Source organism: Salmo salar, chromosome 22, assembly GCF_965601325.2.
Source record: "Salmo salar chromosome 22, fSalSal1, whole genome shotgun sequence".
Lineage (NCBI taxonomy): Eukaryota > Metazoa > Chordata > Actinopteri > Salmoniformes > Salmonidae > Salmo > Salmo salar.
In genome coordinates, this window is record NC_138312.1 from 40,368,770 (window position 1) to 40,385,705 (window position 16,936).

Consider the following 16,936-nt stretch of genomic DNA (forward strand, 5'->3'; position numbering starts at 1 on the left):
AATGAATGAACATATTAGATATTTCATAGTATAGTCATGTCTGTTAGCCACAGACAAGCACATCCATAGCTCCAATAAAGGCTCAGAAACCTTTTGTGAAGACAACATATGAAAGTGGCCACACCTAGGCCTGTATTTTATGCGGGATATCTCCCGTTATAAGCCTTGTGGTGCATGGGGTAATCAAAACAGACAACACAAATGAAACAACCATAAATGTCCTCAGCAAATTTATTTTGTCAGTGACTGACCATAAGCTGCTAAGAACATGAACTTACATTGAGAAATCTTCACAACCATGATACAAAATAAAATGACAAACCTAAGCTTATTCTGCTCTAAAGAAAATATAAAATCCATGATTGATTCACTATAAAATATTGCTTCTCTATAACCTAATTCTTCTGTGTCCATTCTACGATGAGGACAGTGAGCGTGTGACAGTGGTCGTGTACCAGGTCAACTACATTGCAGACATTTGCATTGAATCAACCAATGGTTGCGTGCCATATCACGTGGTTAGCTAATATGTTAAACACCTATCCAAGTATTTTGGAGATCTGGCAGGTGTCTGCAATGTAGTCAGCCAGGAACACGTACAGTTGTTAGAGGTTTCTACAAGTTGTACGCCTGACGTATGTTCAGTGAGTCTCGAAGCATCAGGTCCCGCAGTCGCCACAGTGCGTCTGCCATCGTCGTGTGGGCTCCCTTGCTCTTCAACCAATGGGAAGGGAGTCTGCTCTCCTGCTCTTTGGACAGGTGGACATCTCTCCTACGTGCTGTGGAAATTACATAATGGAAATGTGACACTTTACCCATCACAAGTCATAACACACACCCAAAAACTGAACAGTCCAAAAAATTCAACAATAACTGACACCTAAGAGGACAGCTATTCAAGAGAAAGTTAGAAAACATGGTAGTACAGTGAGAAGGAAATTGTTGTAGTTCATTCAGTATGCTGTAGGACAGGTGCATGGAAAGAAAGGCAAACGCAGTACAGAAGAACAGCAAATTTGTGAGTAGAAATATACCTTTGAGAGATTGGTCCCACTTGCTGACAGTGTTGTTCTCTGCGTTCAGGCCCTCAATGTACTTGAGGTAGGCCTCAGAGTGGAGCACCCTCTGGGTCTTGGGCGGTGGAGCCACGAACATGGGGGTCGTGGGCTGGAGGTGGGAGGGTTGCCCTAGCTGGCCCATGCCTGGGTATGGTGGAGGGGCCTGCATCCCAGGCTGAGGGAGATACAGGAAAAATAATAACTTTTCCACTGCATTTGGATACAATATAACATATGGAACTAATGGAAATCCAATCAGGAATCATACACAACATGCAAATTGTTCCAGATGATAGAAAACAGTATCAGTGCAGTAGCTCATTGGTCATCGTAAGTTCGACTTTTACCTGTTGCATGTAGTGGTGGCCTCCGGGACTTCCTTGCATGCCATTCATACCAGGACCCATCATACCTATCACAACGAGTTCCCACAAAATCGTGACAAGACGGCAAGCACTGTTGTATGAGGGTAATAGTTGCTGCATGATACATTCATAGTGTAGGCTATATAACATGGTGGATGTGCATAGAATGCATGCTGTAAAATAAATGTGTGATCTTTACAGAAACTGGTGAGATAGAGGGTTAGCTGTAGTCATAGCTCCACAGGCATTACATGTTTGTTCATGTGTTAATTGAGGCGAGCATGGATTCCGATGTTTGAGAGAAATTAGATGAGAGCAGATGTGTAGAGAAGTAAGTGTGTAGAGAAGTAAAGGACGGCGGAACCCCTGTAGTGCTTGACGGACAGACGGACTGAAAAGGTAGTCAGTCGCACACTATATAGCTACAATGCAGAGCATCTTCATTTCAAACTGTCTGTCCGCCAGGCAGTCAAGCAAGTACCTCTACTCTACACTCTACCTTCTTTACTTTCAATGTGTTTTGTTTTGCCTGCACCTCACCAACTCTGGAGTGCACTTTATCTCCCAGTAGACAGAGATGTTTGGCAGCCTGAGTGGTCAGTGGGCCACCACAGCACAGCCTGCCTGTAGACCAGGTAAGCCCCTCCAGCAGGAGAGACAGACACGACTGACTGGGAGCTACTGACTGACCAGGACAGGTGTGGCCTTGGCCTGGAGTGGACGGTGGCTGGTTGGGGGTCCTTACCCAGGTGGGGCATGCCAGGGTGGCACCCTGGCATACCTGGCTGGAAGTGTTGGGGGGGCATCGAGCCCATATGGTGAGGTGGCATTGGGCCCATACCCAGCAAGCCCTCATAGGGGCCCTGCATGGGCATACCGTAGGGGGGGCCATAAGCTCCCATCATGCCTTAGGAGGAGGAGGCAGGGAACGGACAACAACATATCCATGCATAAGTGACATGCAACTGACATGCACTACACATTTATTATTATTATTATTATTATTTTTTTAAACCAGTTAGTAAGCAAAACAAGCATGGTGTTTACTGTATATATCTACATGCTGATGGAATGAAATAAAAGGTTAAATAAAACAAATACTCTTCTTGGTCATGCAGTTGATTTGGATCATGCATTTGATGCAAAACAAACTGATAAAATAAATGTTAATTAGTAGCAACATAAACCACCACAGCCTGTAATGATGATGCAGTTGAAAGGCACTGGACAATTTTCAGATAGGAGAAAACGGTAAATAAAGGTTGAATCATTTTAGCAGTCCAGTTTCATTATTTCCTGGTAGTTGCTAAGTCCCAAGCGATCGTGCTGTCTCCCTGAATCACAAATCAACCCCTAGCCCCTATTCTATAGAAACGTATGCACATCTGTGCGCTTAGGGGCTAGTGGTGTATTTGGGTTTCACTGCCTGTCTCTGTGAGTAAGGGGTTACCTGGACCAGGTGTCATTCCCATCATGGCCCCTACTGGGGTACCTGCTCTAGGGGACGCTTGCTGCTGGGCTGCCCTCTCCCTCTCCTGCTGCTCCACCACCCTTGCTGCCCGCTCTGGAACAAACAGTAACATGCATGCTTAGATATATTCATAACGCTAACATTGAAGGGACATTACAGTCCAAAATCAAAGTTTGTCAGATGTTTTATGGGATTTGGACTACTTTCGTGACATGAAAAGATTATGGAGTGTAATAATGTCCCTTTAAATAATGACATTGTCACCTGGCTGGTACATTCTGATTGCAGATCTCAACCAGCGTATGAATCTACTGGTGTAACTAAAAGGCTCTGTATAGACACCTCAGTACTAGCATGCTTCCCTGGCCTTCCTACCTTCATACTCTACTTTCTTGGGAGCCTCCAGGTTCCTCCACTCGGTTCCCACCAGACGGCTGAGCTCCCCAAAGGAGAAGTCAGGGTGGCGGGTCTTGATGACTGAACGCATCTCACTGCTGAACAGGATGTAGCCGCTCATGTTCATCTTCCTCTTGGCTCCATCCTTCTTAGACACACCCTTTACCTTGGGCGTGGACTGTGAAGAGAAACGGTGGTAGACGGGTCAATCAACAGTAACACGTACAGTATTTTAATGAATTCAAGCTCAATTCCATAAAGAGAGATCGAGAGGCCCTAGGTAGTGATGTCTGGCCTGGGTAGTGATGTACACATTGGTTTTGTAGGGGTGTGTGAAGAGCTTTCAAATCTTGGGGGAACGATGGTAATGGGTGTAAAATCTGGGTAGGGCTGTGTGTGATGCATGAGCGGCTGAATGGAGGGGTTATGTGGGTTGGGTGTGTGTTTGATTGGAGGTAAGAGACTTGTTGGGACAAAGGTGGGTGTATGCATGGAGGTGGAAGGGTAAATCTGTTGAGGTGGGTTGTGTGTGGGCAGAAGGGTACAGCATTTGGGCAAAGGGTGTGGGTGCGTGGATGTAAGACCTGAGGAGGGGTGTAAGGCATGACGTCCAAATCGCTTGCCAGAGGGGTCTGCATGATGGGCATGGAGGGAGTCTCTGGAGCCTCGTCCTCATCCTCCAGGTCATCCAGATCCTCATCCCCCTCATCCATGTCTGCCAGCTTCATCTCCAACTCTTCAATCTTCTTATTCAGCAGAGGAGAAGGCTCCTTCTGGGGCACTATCAACTTCCTGGATATGAACCAATCAGAGAAGAGGGTTGATACAAGCCAGACAAGAAACTCACATATGCTATCAAGCAAATAAAATCTTTCGATTCTCGATTCTCTTCCCTTGTTCTCCCTGAAGTGAGCAGAGCAGGTTTCTTAGCCTGTGTGTGCACCGGTCCAATCCATGAGGGGGAGTGAATTAGTTCAGTGCACACTTAAGGGGGAAATTGGAATAAACAGAATAGGGCTTTTACCTGTTCTATGTTAAAGGCCCAATCAGCAGTTGAAACTATAACAAAGCGTTCTCCCGACCACTGTTTCTGTAAAAATCTGAGAGATGCGGCTGGAGAAATGTAATCACTCAAATTATAGACAAAGCTATGGATGCAAAGACTTACCATCCATGTTATTAAAATCACAGTTTTACCATGTTGAGGCTATACAGTGTTTGTTTACAAACATTGGAGTAAAAAAAAAAGTTCCATATGATTCATGCATATTTCCTAACTGGATGTAGCAACTGCTGATAGCCCCTTTAAATGTTCAGTATGCGAGTGGCTCCCACCTGAAGTAGTAGACCTCATCGTCCACCACCTTAGCGTGGAGGGAGAAGCGCTTTAGGCCTTTAAACTTTTTCATCTGCTTCTCACTCTCGATGTAGCGGCTCTCGCACAGCAACACGTCCTCCTCAGACACCTCAGTGGGCCGACACGACAGGTAGTCCTTAAAGGACGACACCACACATTTACCTGCAGGAGGGAGAGAGAGAGTGATGGTTAATTACAGGACCATTCCAGGGGGTGCTATGCTATATGTCGGAAACGGTTTTCAGAGACTAGTCTGGCAAAGGTTTGATAATGTAAACAGCAATAATGTCTGCATTTTGAGTGTAGATTGAGTATTTGCATGTTGAGTGTAGTGCGGAAGCCTTAAAGTGGTACGGTACCTATAACGCAGGTCATGGGACATGTCTCCTCCAGGTTGCTGAGAAACACCTCTCTCTTGTAAAACATCCTGGTGGGCTCATGTTCAGTCTCCTCTGGGTGGATGAAGATGGGCCCGAAGAAGAACGCTGCTCCGTCACGCACCCACAGCTTCTCTATTCTGTTACAGCCCAATCAATTAAAACAGAACTGTTAGCTTCCTAATTGTCACATTCACAGACCTAAACCACATTTCCATATTGAAAACAAAGCTGACTAAATTACATATTTCTGGGACTTCTCACATCCCATCGCCCTCGCCTTCTTCTCAACCATATGGGAGAAGTAGGTGCCTCCCCTCCCCACCTTGTTCTTCAATACATTTTGAGGAGGCAGCGAGAGGATGCAAGGATTAGACTAAAGAGCCTCTCACACACACACAATACACATGAAGAGAAATACTAGAAGGTTTGATTGACATACCTGCCGATGCGTGGTTTAATGAGCTCATGTGACTGGATGTAGACACAGTCACCCACCTTCAGCCACATGTTGTTGTAGTGGAGCTGGTCATAGTACTGACAGCCTGGCTCCCCTCCAGTCATCTCCACTGGCACATCCTCACGCTCCTACACATCACACAGTAGGAGAGCACACACACTCAGTAACACTGGTAGTGTTGGCGCCGCAACAACAATATTCAGCTTTACCCCTCTAACACCGTTACACCTTTTACACTAAGTGTACTGTGCCGACTAATATTTTCCTTTCCAGCACAGCTCCAGCAACTATGGTGGAAGCTTAACCAGCACAGCTTGTCTCAGTTTAGTTTGGCTCAGCTCAGTAATATTTAATACATTCCAATGTTGAGTGTTATTTAATATTACATCGGAGGTAAGTGCCCAATGAAGTGCCTTACAAGTACAGTAATAGTGGTGGTCTTATTTGTGATGGACATGTCCAATAAGCAGGACAACAGCATTTCACTCTAAAATAAAGAGACCCCCTGTGCTCAGACTTCTCACCTTGTCGACGATGCTGCGGCTGCCGATATCAGCCACAGCCAGCAGTTTCTCCTGATCACGTTTGGCATACATGGAGGCCACCCGGACGACGGGCAACGGCACGTCCCGAGGGACAAACCTCACGGCGGCTGGCACGGCCCACAGCTTGATCTTTTTAAAGGCCTTGTTCCTGGCAGAATAACGAGACTCACAGACGTACACGTCCTCTGGTCTGACTCCCTCAGGCTGCAGCTTGAAGTAATCCTGTAGAGGAAGCACACAGATGATCAGTGTGTTGGAGGGGATCAATTTAAAGCAAGGCAATGGCTAATCATCATATAATGAGAAGTTCTTTGGAATACAAGGTGATTTGTAGATCAGTGATTCTGCGCAGTAGGACTGCAATGTAGAGGGGGGTGTAAATCGAAGAATAATGATATAGCATATCGTTTTGACAATATTGCGCTAGTTGGCTGTACCTGCATTAGAATATCAAAATAGGGAGTTTTAGGCACTTATTTCAATGACTGATCAAAATTTGTTTTCCATTGGCTCTCTCGTCACTCTACAGCAGACATATGGCGAGCAATATGTTTGGAACCTTGAATCGCAATAAAAAATAAATAAATCACAGTATCAAATCGCAAACACATTGTATCGGCACCAAAGTATCGTGATAACATTGTAACGTGAGGTCCCTGGCAATTCCCTACCCTAGTAGTCAGTGTATCTTATATTACAAATGACATTACAATTCAGCTCAAATAATGATGTTATCTAATCCAATAGATGAGCATAACATTTCAATTGAATTACATACATCTATGGTGCAGCTGTGTGTATTATCAGAACCGTTCAGATAGATATGACCTTACCTTGACAAACATGACCATGCATTTGCCCAGTATCTTGCTGACTAGTACTTTGTTGAAGTAGTCACTCTTGAAGACCTCTTGCTGGAGGAACTTGCGTGTTGCCAGATGGAAGGTCTCACCAGGCCTGTAGAACCAACAGCCATACAGCCACTTCTCGCCTACACACATGGAAAAACAGAATAACACATTACTGACAGTAAAGCAGTGTGTGTGTGTCTCTCAAAGTGTGTGTTGTGTTGGTTACCTGCTTCGTCCTCCCACAGGCGCTCGATGCAGACGATGTGAGGCTTGCGGTTGGCCTCGGCTGGCTGCACGTAGACACAGTCTCCCACGTGGTAGGTGCTGTTCTCAAAGCTGCAGTCCTGACTGTACGTCCTCTCTGGCCCTGCACCTCCCCCAGCTGGGTCCTCAGCCTTCTCTCCCTCCTCTGGAAACCACATAGAATATGATAATACATCAACCTCACATTATATCTGCTTCAGACTCAGTCACAATCAATCACCTGCACTGACACACCCTGCCATCACACACACCTTTATTCTCCTCCTCCCTCTTCAGTTTGTCCTCCTCCATCTCCTTGGGTAGTTTCTCTCTCTTCTCCTGCTCTATGTCACTGTGCATGTGTTTAGAGGTGTAGCTGAGAGCCGGGGAGAGGAGGATCTCGCCGTTCTTACACAGCTCATCTCTGATCTTTATAAAAAACTGCTGCAGCTCCACCGCATCCTCAAAGATCTCAGAGTCTGTCCTGTGAAGGGACAGGGCAAGGCATGCAGGGTCAAAGGTTGAGGGTTCACGGAGAGATTAGTTAGATTTAACTTGGTTCCTGGTTTAAGTTGTGGCATGTTTCAGCTTTCTATCAATGCTGCAATCTAGAATCAGATGCATAAACTCAAACACAAAACAAAGACTCAGAAAGGTTGGAGAGCAATTCAAAGCGACAAAGGCCTTTCTAATGATGTGCAGACTACGTACCTGTGCAGGCGCCTGGCCTTCTCCAGCACCTCAAACATGTGCTCCTGGAACACGTCCAGCCTGCGGTAGCGTCCTCGCTCCACGTTGGCCCGGATCACGTCAAAGTTGAGCAGAGGCTTCTCTGGGCTGGCCGGGTCCTGTTGAGGTTAGTTCACTTAGTTTAATGGTCGTTCAGAACTTTTGATTAAAAACTCAATGATTGCTATTACAATAAACATGTTGAACAATGTTGAATAAATAAGAATTTCTAAATGCTACACATCTTTGTTTAAATCTTAAAAAGAGTCTGACCGGAGGCCATTTGAGTGCTGATTTAGTTTTGCCTGTTAGATCACACTGAATAAGATTATAGACAGGGGGCACCGGATCCTAGATCAGCACTCCCACCCTGAGAAACTATGAATACGGCCCCAGGTAGAGTATGGATGATCTCCTCTCTCTTACCTGGGCAGGGATCTCAGCCAGTGAGTCGCTGTAACACCTCCCCTCCTCGTCTTGGTGCCCGAGCACAGACATAAACAGGTTCCTGATCAGCTCCCTGACTAGGGGCCCCACAGCGGGGGGCGAGCCACCCTCCTCCACTCCCTCCTGCAGCCTGCGGGTCTCCAGGAGCACGCGGTGGAGAAGCAGAGCGTCGCGGTAGATCAGACTCTCTGGCTCGTTGTAGGTACAGGCGTTGTTGAACATCAGGGCAAAATCTTCCACCAGTGCATCCACGTCCTGATAACGGCCGCCTGCCATGTGGCTGGAGAACATAGGACTTTATTTTCTATCGAAACAGATTTGTCTTTTTTGCTTTATCGGCTCCCAACCCCAGAGACACACAGAGGTTGGAGCACAGAGCGCACTTCAGGGGATAAGTGCCTTGCTCAAGGACACAACACCAGAAGATGGTACATCTAGGATACTGATACCAGAAACCCTTCAGTTGCTGGCTCACTCTGCACCAGATTCAAACAGGGCTAACTTACAGTTCCTGGCCCAGCTCTCTAACCTCTCAGCAACCTCACCTCTAGCTAGCCACACACAGGTTAGGCTGTAGCTTACCTGCGCAGGCGCTCCATGTCGATGGGCCTCTTGATGGTGGAGTAGTAGTCAGGCAGCTCGGCGCGGGACGGAAGGCGCAGGAAGATGGTGGAGATACGTCGCCCCCTGCCGTCTGTGTAGTTCCTCACAGCATCATACAGCTCATTGAGGCGCTGCTGCAGCGGGGTCAGGTATTTATTGGACTTCTTAGGAGACGTGCCACTCTTTCCTACAGAGAGAGATGATGGTGAAAAACATGCATGTGTATGGGACAAGTATACACAAACTACAAAAATATGAGAATTTCCATGTAAATGTTATCAAAACAACAATATAGCCTTTACGCTCGTTTTTAAAAAAACATATTTCAGAAGTTTTGTTAAACACCCATAGAAAAGAGTCAGACATACTTAGTTTGAGCTTAGGAGATCCCATGTTGTCAGTGCCCTCCTCAGGAGAAGCTCCGAGCTCCTTCCTCTTGTCCTTCACTATCTTCTCCAGGATGTCAGCATCATCATAAACCTTCACAGCAAAACACGTCATTCAAACCTCCCTCCTGTGTTGTAAATTTAGCCCAGGGTGGTGTTCATTTTACCTTTATTTAACTAGGCAAGTCAGTTAAGAACAAATTCTTATTTTCAATGACGCCTAGGAACTGCCTGTTCAGGGGCAGAATGACAGATTTGTAGCTTGTCAGCTCGGGGATTTGAACTTGCAACCTTTCGGTTACTAGTCCAACGCTCTAACCACTAGGCTACCCTGCCGCCCATTAGGACATAGCATAGAAAAACAAAATTATTTTTCTTATTGGCCAAGTTCAGGTAATAACTCCCCGTTTTACTTTGTCTTATGCCTACGGAACACTTTGTGACATGGCCCTGTGAGTGATTGGCAGTGGTCCTACCTGAGATCCCTCCTCGTTATAGTGGCGTGCATTGCGGAACATCAGCCTCATGTCGTCCATAAGGGCCTCTTCGGTGGCGTAGCGCTCTGAGCGGATGTTATGCTCCATGGTCTTAAGATCCATGGGCTCCAGGATCACCTGGTAGTAGGGAGGAGTTAGGTTCATAGATTAGCCGATCTACGGCATCCGTATCCATACCAACATTAGGGAATCAAAAATGTAAATGTTAAAGTAATATTTTCCATTGCTGGACCAAGATCTATGTTTCAAATAAACAAGATTCTGCTTCGATTTAAAATGTGTGGCTTTTCTCCACTGCAATAGGATGTCCAGTACGCCTCACTATATTCTGTTAGGAAAACAAAGATTACGTTTTTTTATTTATTTTATCTAAGCAGCCCTATCAAACCACCAACTAGTGGATTGTGAAAACCTGGTGTTGACTTCATGCCTACCTTGTAGTAGTCTGCGTAATCCTTCTTGGAGGGCTTCACCATGAACAGATCACAGAGCCTCCGGTTGGTCCCTGCTTCTCTGGCTTCAGTCACTGCAGCATACAGTGCCTTCATACGGTTCTTCTTCACATTCTTCTTATGGCTGCATGGCAAGAGAGGCGGTTGTATTCAATAAATGTTTTTATAAAAGTATGAATTTCAGCACCCCGCGAAAGGGCCACAAGTTGTATAGGACAAAAATAGGTATAGATAAAAATGTACATTCAGAAAACCCTTAAAGTACCAACTGATGGTGACTCAATGTTGTTGCTAGCAAATCGCACGACCAGTTATCAAAACTCAACTCCACCTCGATATAAGAGAACGGATTTGGGCCGCCTGTAGGCAACTTGACTTGAGTCTAATTACCTTTGCAAAGGGTAAACTTATAAGCAGGAGGGCAGCAAATGTAGATAGACACAAAAAACAAATGAGAATGAAAGCTATAGGTGGTTGACTTGGTGTGAGATGTCAACGATTGCATCTATCTAGATGTGGTAATGAAAGAATGAGAAAGAGAGGGGGGGATGTGGTCCTACCTTTTCTTCTTGGTAGCACTGCCAGTTCCTGTGTCAGAGGACAGAATGCTGTCCTGATCCTCTTCATCACCTCTCCTCAACAGCTCCCTCTTCTTTATCTGCAAAACATTCATTACATACCACGGTCAACAATACTGTACTCACCACTTAGTCTTCTCTACACAGAAACCCTACCAGCATTTACGTTTCAATGTCTTGTATTCCTAGTTGCATTCCCAACTCACCAACAGAAAGAAATCCTACCAGTGTACTCTGAATGACCATTTATTATATTCAGCCCTTTCCTAAACAATCAACAGTATAAAATGCAGATAAGGTCTAAGACCCTACTGACCAGCAGGATCTGCTGCAGCCGCAGGGCCCGTTTGAAGATGGCTGAGTTGGGCACGTTGTAGCGCTTGGCGTTTTCAAACATCAGAGTGAGGTCAGAGTCCATCTGCTCCACGCTCTGGTACTCACCGTTCTTCATCTTCTCCCTGGAACAGAGGACAAGGTCAGTCATCATTCACTGAACGGATGGGTTTTCTGTATATCCAAAGTAGCAACAGGAGCTGGGCAAAAAGAAGGTCCAAAGAGTTTTGCTGGTCGCAAAAAAATATCACATTTGGGAGAAGCAAAACAGCGCCCCTCGCTGTTTTGCTTCTCCCAAATGTGAACTAATGTGAACTAATGTGTAACTAACAATGATGTTAGTTACACGGCGAAAAACTCTCCATGTACAGTACCTATAGGACGATGTACTGTAGTAGCCTATTCCTACCTGATCTGCTGGAGGGAGATGGGCTGTTTGATCTGCTGGTAATAGTCAGGGTATTCTTTCCTGGAGGGCAGCTGGAGGAAAGGTTCAGAGAGGAGCTGTCCCTGGCTGTTCCTGCCCCCCCTCACAGCCTCGTATAGCTGGAACACTGGGTTACCCATGTCCATACTGGAGCTCAGGCACTCCGCCTCAGACTCACCCTCGTCATAACGCACAGAGCCTGGAACACATGATGGACAGAGGAGTGCGCACAATTAGTCACATACTTAACCCTACTGAAATAAAGCTATGAAGAGGGTTTGGTCGCAAAGATTAAACAATTCAACTCTAGTTAGAGTGTGTATGTGTTGAGACAAACTCACCAGAGAGCAGGGCGTCCTCGTCACTCTCTGAGCCGTACTGCAGAGCCAGAGTGATGGCAGAGAGACGGTCTCCTTGGGCTGACCTCCGGTTCCTGATGCGGACACTGGTCTTAGTGGGCTCAGCATGGTCGATCTCAGTCTTTCTCTGGATAAAGACCTTCTTGATGGTGTTAGCATCCTTAACATCAAATTAGGGAAAACATTGTGATTAGTGTGCTTTGTATAGCATCTACAGTACATTTGGAAAGTTGTAGACATGCAGTAAAATCTAGAGTACAACATAGCTCTACTGAAACTAGACTTTCAGCTCAATTGTACACCAGAACATATAAGAATACAGAAAAGCAGTATAAAATATATTATATTTAGCATAAGATAAATATACCTTAAAAACCTGAGATCCTGGTTCATTGTATGTTTTTGCATTTTTCGCCAGAAGGTCAACATCCTTGGCCATGGCGGTGACACTTTTGTAGTATCCAATCTGAAAAAGACAAATAATCAGTAGCAGTCACAAAAGATCATGGTTAGGTTACACAGTTATATCTTATATAATTATACAAAGCAAGAAATGATGTCAAGTAGGTCTATATTAACTTGTTTATGTAACAATATGCTTAAATCAATCAATTCTACACAAATCACAATGCTTCAGGAGGTGAATAGGATACTTGTATTCTCTGAGCGATGGCTCTAAGATCAATGGGCTCCTTGATAACGGCATAGTAGTCTGGATAGTGCATTTTGGAAGGCAGCTTCTGAAAGAGCTCACTGATGACCCGTCCTGATGTGTCCGTGTATGACACCACAGCATCCAACAGCTGCTCCAAAACCTCCTTCAGGCAGCTCGGTGGAGTCTGCAGATCAGAGCATACAGGAACAATAAGCTATGATCCCATGCACATCCACTGACTATGGAACTTGAGTTGCAAGTGTTACAGAGCTTATAAAGAATGGTCCAACTTAGCTTGATAGTAGCAGTTGTAGACACATAAAAAGTGATAATGAACAGTATTAGGTGGTTAACCTGACACGAGATATGAGCTATCGAGATTGTTTTATATTCTATGATACACATGCACAGCAGCAAGGAAATCAAAGATCATGACAGAGGTAAAAACTGATTTGTCCAGATGATCTTTACCTCGTCTTCAGTGGAGAGAGCAGGATTATCCAGCATGTCTTCACCATCGTCATCATCTTCATCACCATCCCCTGGCTGCACAAACTCATTCCTGATTTGGACATAGAGTTCCCACAGCCTGCAGGCCGCCTTGTACTCTTCACTCTCAGCCTGACAAGTCAGATAAAACCATGACTAACCTGCAGTGTCTAAAGGATGTTTTTCCTACTAGTCAAAGAGTAACAATGTTTGTTATTAGTCAAAGTGTAAAGGCACAAAGTACAGCATAATCAATCCTTCAAAAGATTTTCATCTCAGAGTTTCCACTGAACATAGTGTGTCTGCCACCTTATAGTAGTTCTTGGCATTGTTGAACATAAGCTGGAAATCAGCAGTGAGCTGCTCCACATCTTGGTAATCCTCTGACTTGAGCTTCTGCTGGATCTTGGTCATGTCTATGGGCTGGGACACCACCTCATAGTAGTCTGGCAGGTTCCTGAAGGAGGGAGGTCACTTCTACATTAGGTCTATGGTCATTTGGAGTCAAATGTTAGAAAGTGGGTTGAAATGGAGAGGGACTACTTGGACATGTCAATAAAAAAATAAACAAGTTAAGTTTTCTGTTGCGAATGTTTTGTTATTGTGTGCCCAGATGAACATGACCCACCCATCTCTAATGTCAGATGGTACATTACCTTCTCTTTGGTACGCTGATGAACAGCTCACAAAGCAGCCTCCCCTGGTCGTCCTTGTGGTCCCTGACAGTGTTGTACAACTCATGGCACACAGCAATCTGTTGAACACAAAACATGATCAAACAACGTGTCAAAGCAGGTTACAGTACACAAATCCAAGTTTGGGATACTTGGATTCACTGCATCACATGAATAAAACATGTCAAAGCTGCCCAAGTGTCAAACAACAAGGATGTTAAGAATAAAAATCTTTATTTAAGGGGGTAGTTAGTTTGGTCTGATCTCAATAATTTCATATATCAGCGCTAGAACTAAGAAAATCAACTCACAGGGTCTACTGTAGGAACATTAAAGGCTCTTCGTCTCTTTCGTCCGCTTCCAGGAGTGGAGGATGCATCGTCAAAGTCCCCTCCGCTCACACTACTAGAGGGAGAGGTGGCCCTTCTTCTTTTCGAACTCATTGGCATAACTGATGGTACCTTCAAAATAACACACACCACGTTAGCTTGGTGGCTAGGTAACTCTGCAACTTACTGTATAATATATTATACACACTGATTAGCCCTGTAACCTTAATTTTCTGTTGAGACTGACTGACATTAACGCAAATATGACCATGTTCACTTTAAAGTTGTTAACTAATTAACTACTTAGCTTGCTATGTAGCCGCTAGTTATACGTTTATGCTCACGTTAGTTTGCTAGCTAGATATTTCAAACGCGGGACACGGAGATCTTCGTATACTATTGGTTTATTTCGCTATCTAGCGATACTTCATTTAACTTAACCATAACAAATACAGAGCAACGGTGGTAGCAGACCGTTAGCGCGTAGCTAGCTAATGTAGCTAACTAGCTACTGTAGCTGCTAACATTCCAGCTACAAACAAAGGCGAGCACCTAAAATTATTCGCTACACGCTCAAACAGAAATTAGATCAAATAACTAGCAAGCTAGTTGTAATGTTAGCTACTTTGTTAAACTAATTTAAGGCTAAATGCAAAGCAGGCTTACCTCAATTGTTGTATAGTTCCCTGAGCAAAATAATGTGTTGTACTGTATATCGAGCTAAAGTCAATTCATTCGAAACGTTAGCAAGTCAAGCTCCTCCCCACCATTGCCGGAAGTGACAATATCCAGCTGCGTTCGATTTGGAAAAAGTGGGAAATAGCAAAGATTCCTTGCCTAGAGCTGGGGCCAATTCCAAACCACCTAAATGGTTTACATTTGATTTAATGTAATAGATAAACTACCCAGTCTGAGGCACTGAAGAACTAGACTAATTTAATTTGGTTGTGTTGAGACTGTGCCTTGCGGGTAACATAGATAGATGTCTGGATGTTAACTACCTCAATACAGATTCGATTGAATTGACATGCAATATTAGTCTACAATTCTCCGAATAAACATTATTTTGTTTTAAAATTCGGAAATTAAATCTCACACGCAATTTCTATTGTATATCTATTGTATGTAATGAAATTGCACCCCCTCGTGAATAGCCAGCCCAAATAGCTTATAATAACATCATCATGAAGTCTAATGCGGTATGTTAGCTTTAGGCAATACAATCCATGTCAGGCGATAGAGTTAATTTAAGGTAGGACCAGATAGTCGGCTACTTTTTATTCAATGATTTAAGACTGTTTCATTTCCTGAGCTCTGAAGCGAGTACCCTTCTTGGCGTCAGGCGAGTAGCCTGAACTGATCTAGCGATGCGCACAGAGAGCCAAACCTGAAACCGCCCATTGAGAGGGAGAAGGGATTCTTGAGCTCCGTGCATTCAGGTAAGATTTTAATTATATTTGGATGCATAAGAAAATGTAACCACCTTTCAGTTTTTTGGCCTCGGGTATATTATCGCAGTAGACTATTCTATAGCCTTCCTAATCCTATTCAACCGGCGCATCTTCGATTTTGCATAAACTATGTCTTCTTATACCGTAGCCGACAATTAATATCCAAGATGCTCATATATGCTTGTTAGACTATACCCTTGAACGTTGAGAACATGCTTAGGCCTATGCACAGCGCACCCACACACTCCTTTCATTTTCATTTCAACAATCGCCTATTGATGTGCGCTATACTTGTACTTGGATAGATTAAAATATGTATGTATGATAATAGTGTAGATTACATTTTTTGCCAGTTCTGATTCATCATTTCACTGGTCAACCCGTCTGCTATAGTACCGTTTTCGTTGACGGCCTAATCGTGCCAAGAAAGACCAGAATGTTTCTCACTAAATTAGAAGTATACATATTGTAATCCAATCTATTCCATATCAGAACTATTTTTTTCTTAATCTTGCTATTTTACATTTCAAGTGTTATCATAGCCTGTTGGAATTTGAATAAATCTAGAAGAACTATGAGGCTATGGAACAAGATGTTGTATCTTTCCCATGCAATTGGTGATATTCTGCAATAGCCCATTCGGCCTCTGCCTGTCCTTACTACTTACTATTTATACATAGAGTAATAATGTCCAGGACATCCACACATTTCCTTGTGACTATGGGTGCACTGTGCTATAAACTGGGACTTGGCCTATAGGGTGCTAATGGTCATGATCAGTTCTTGACAGGCTGGCTTGAAATACTTGTTAGAGAGGTTGCGGTTGTACAACATATGTCAGGGTCCAGCTAAATCTCCCTTTCTCTGTAGTCCTAAACAAGTACACTATTTATACAAAAGTATGTGGACACCCCTTCAAATTAGTGGATTTAGCTATTTCAGCCACACCCATTGCTGACAGGTGTATAAAATCGAGCACACAGCCATACAATCTCCATAGAGAAACATTGGCAGCAGAATGGCCTTACTGAAGAGCTCAGTGACTTTCGCTGTGGCACCGTCATAGGATGCCATCTTTCCAACAAGTCAGTTTGTCAAAGTTCTACCCTGCTAGAGCTGCCCCGGTCAACTGTAAGTGTTGTTATTGTGAACTGTAAATGTCTAGGAGCAACAACGGCTAAGCCGCGAAGTGGTAGGCCACACAAGCTCACAGAACGGGACCACCGACTGCTGAAGCGCATGAAAATCGTCTGTCCTCGATTGCAACACTCACTACAGAGTTCCTAACTGCCTCTGGAAGCAACATCAGCACAATGACTGTTTGTCGGGAGCTTCTTGAAATGGGTTTCCATGGCCAAGCATCCACACACAAGCCCAAGATCACCAGGCGTAATGCCAAGCATC

At 44.4% G+C, this 16,936-nt stretch overlaps 2 protein-coding genes across 5 annotated transcripts in view; one reads left to right on the top strand and one right to left on the bottom strand.

Annotated features, from left to right (window-relative positions):
- Positions 1-213: 213 nt before the first annotated feature.
- LOC106583529 (protein polybromo-1) lies at positions 214-14,878 on the bottom strand. Of its 4 annotated transcripts, XM_014167824.3 has the most exons (31): positions 14,748-14,878; positions 14,064-14,213; positions 13,735-13,832; positions 13,388-13,535; positions 13,061-13,210; positions 12,588-12,773; positions 12,302-12,400; positions 11,917-12,094; positions 11,558-11,774; positions 11,132-11,273; positions 10,798-10,895; positions 10,220-10,361; positions 9,765-9,902; positions 9,271-9,382; positions 8,882-9,089; positions 8,279-8,579; positions 7,835-7,971; positions 7,396-7,607; positions 7,107-7,289; positions 6,863-7,020; positions 6,009-6,251; positions 5,467-5,612; positions 5,007-5,164; positions 4,626-4,809; positions 3,875-4,082; positions 3,270-3,468; positions 2,874-2,987; positions 2,169-2,330; positions 1,406-1,470; positions 1,035-1,233; positions 214-779 (listed from the first exon to the last, which is right to left on the bottom strand). In XM_014167824.3, the coding sequence occupies exons 2-31, from the start codon at positions 14,199-14,201 to the stop codon at positions 616-618; spliced, it is 4,887 nt and encodes a 1,628-aa protein (XP_014023299.1). In that variant the 5' UTR covers positions 14,202-14,213; positions 14,748-14,878; the 3' UTR covers positions 214-615. The 4 variants fall into 4 exon arrangements, with proteins under 4 accessions (XP_014023299.1, XP_014023301.1, XP_014023300.1 ...); XM_014167826.3 differs by lacking the exon at positions 2,169-2,330 and having other exon boundaries at positions 2,916-2,987; XM_014167825.3 differs by lacking the exon at positions 2,169-2,330.
- Positions 14,879-14,966: 88 nt separating this feature from the next.
- Positions 14,967-16,936, top strand: part of LOC106583531 (calcium/calmodulin-dependent protein kinase type 1-like) — a 61,730-nt gene continuing 59,760 nt past the window's right edge. The window contains exon 1 of the mRNA XM_045705853.2: positions 14,967-15,520. The gene's annotated coding sequence lies outside the window, so the exon portion shown is untranslated. The remainder of the gene's footprint in view (positions 15,521-16,936) is intronic.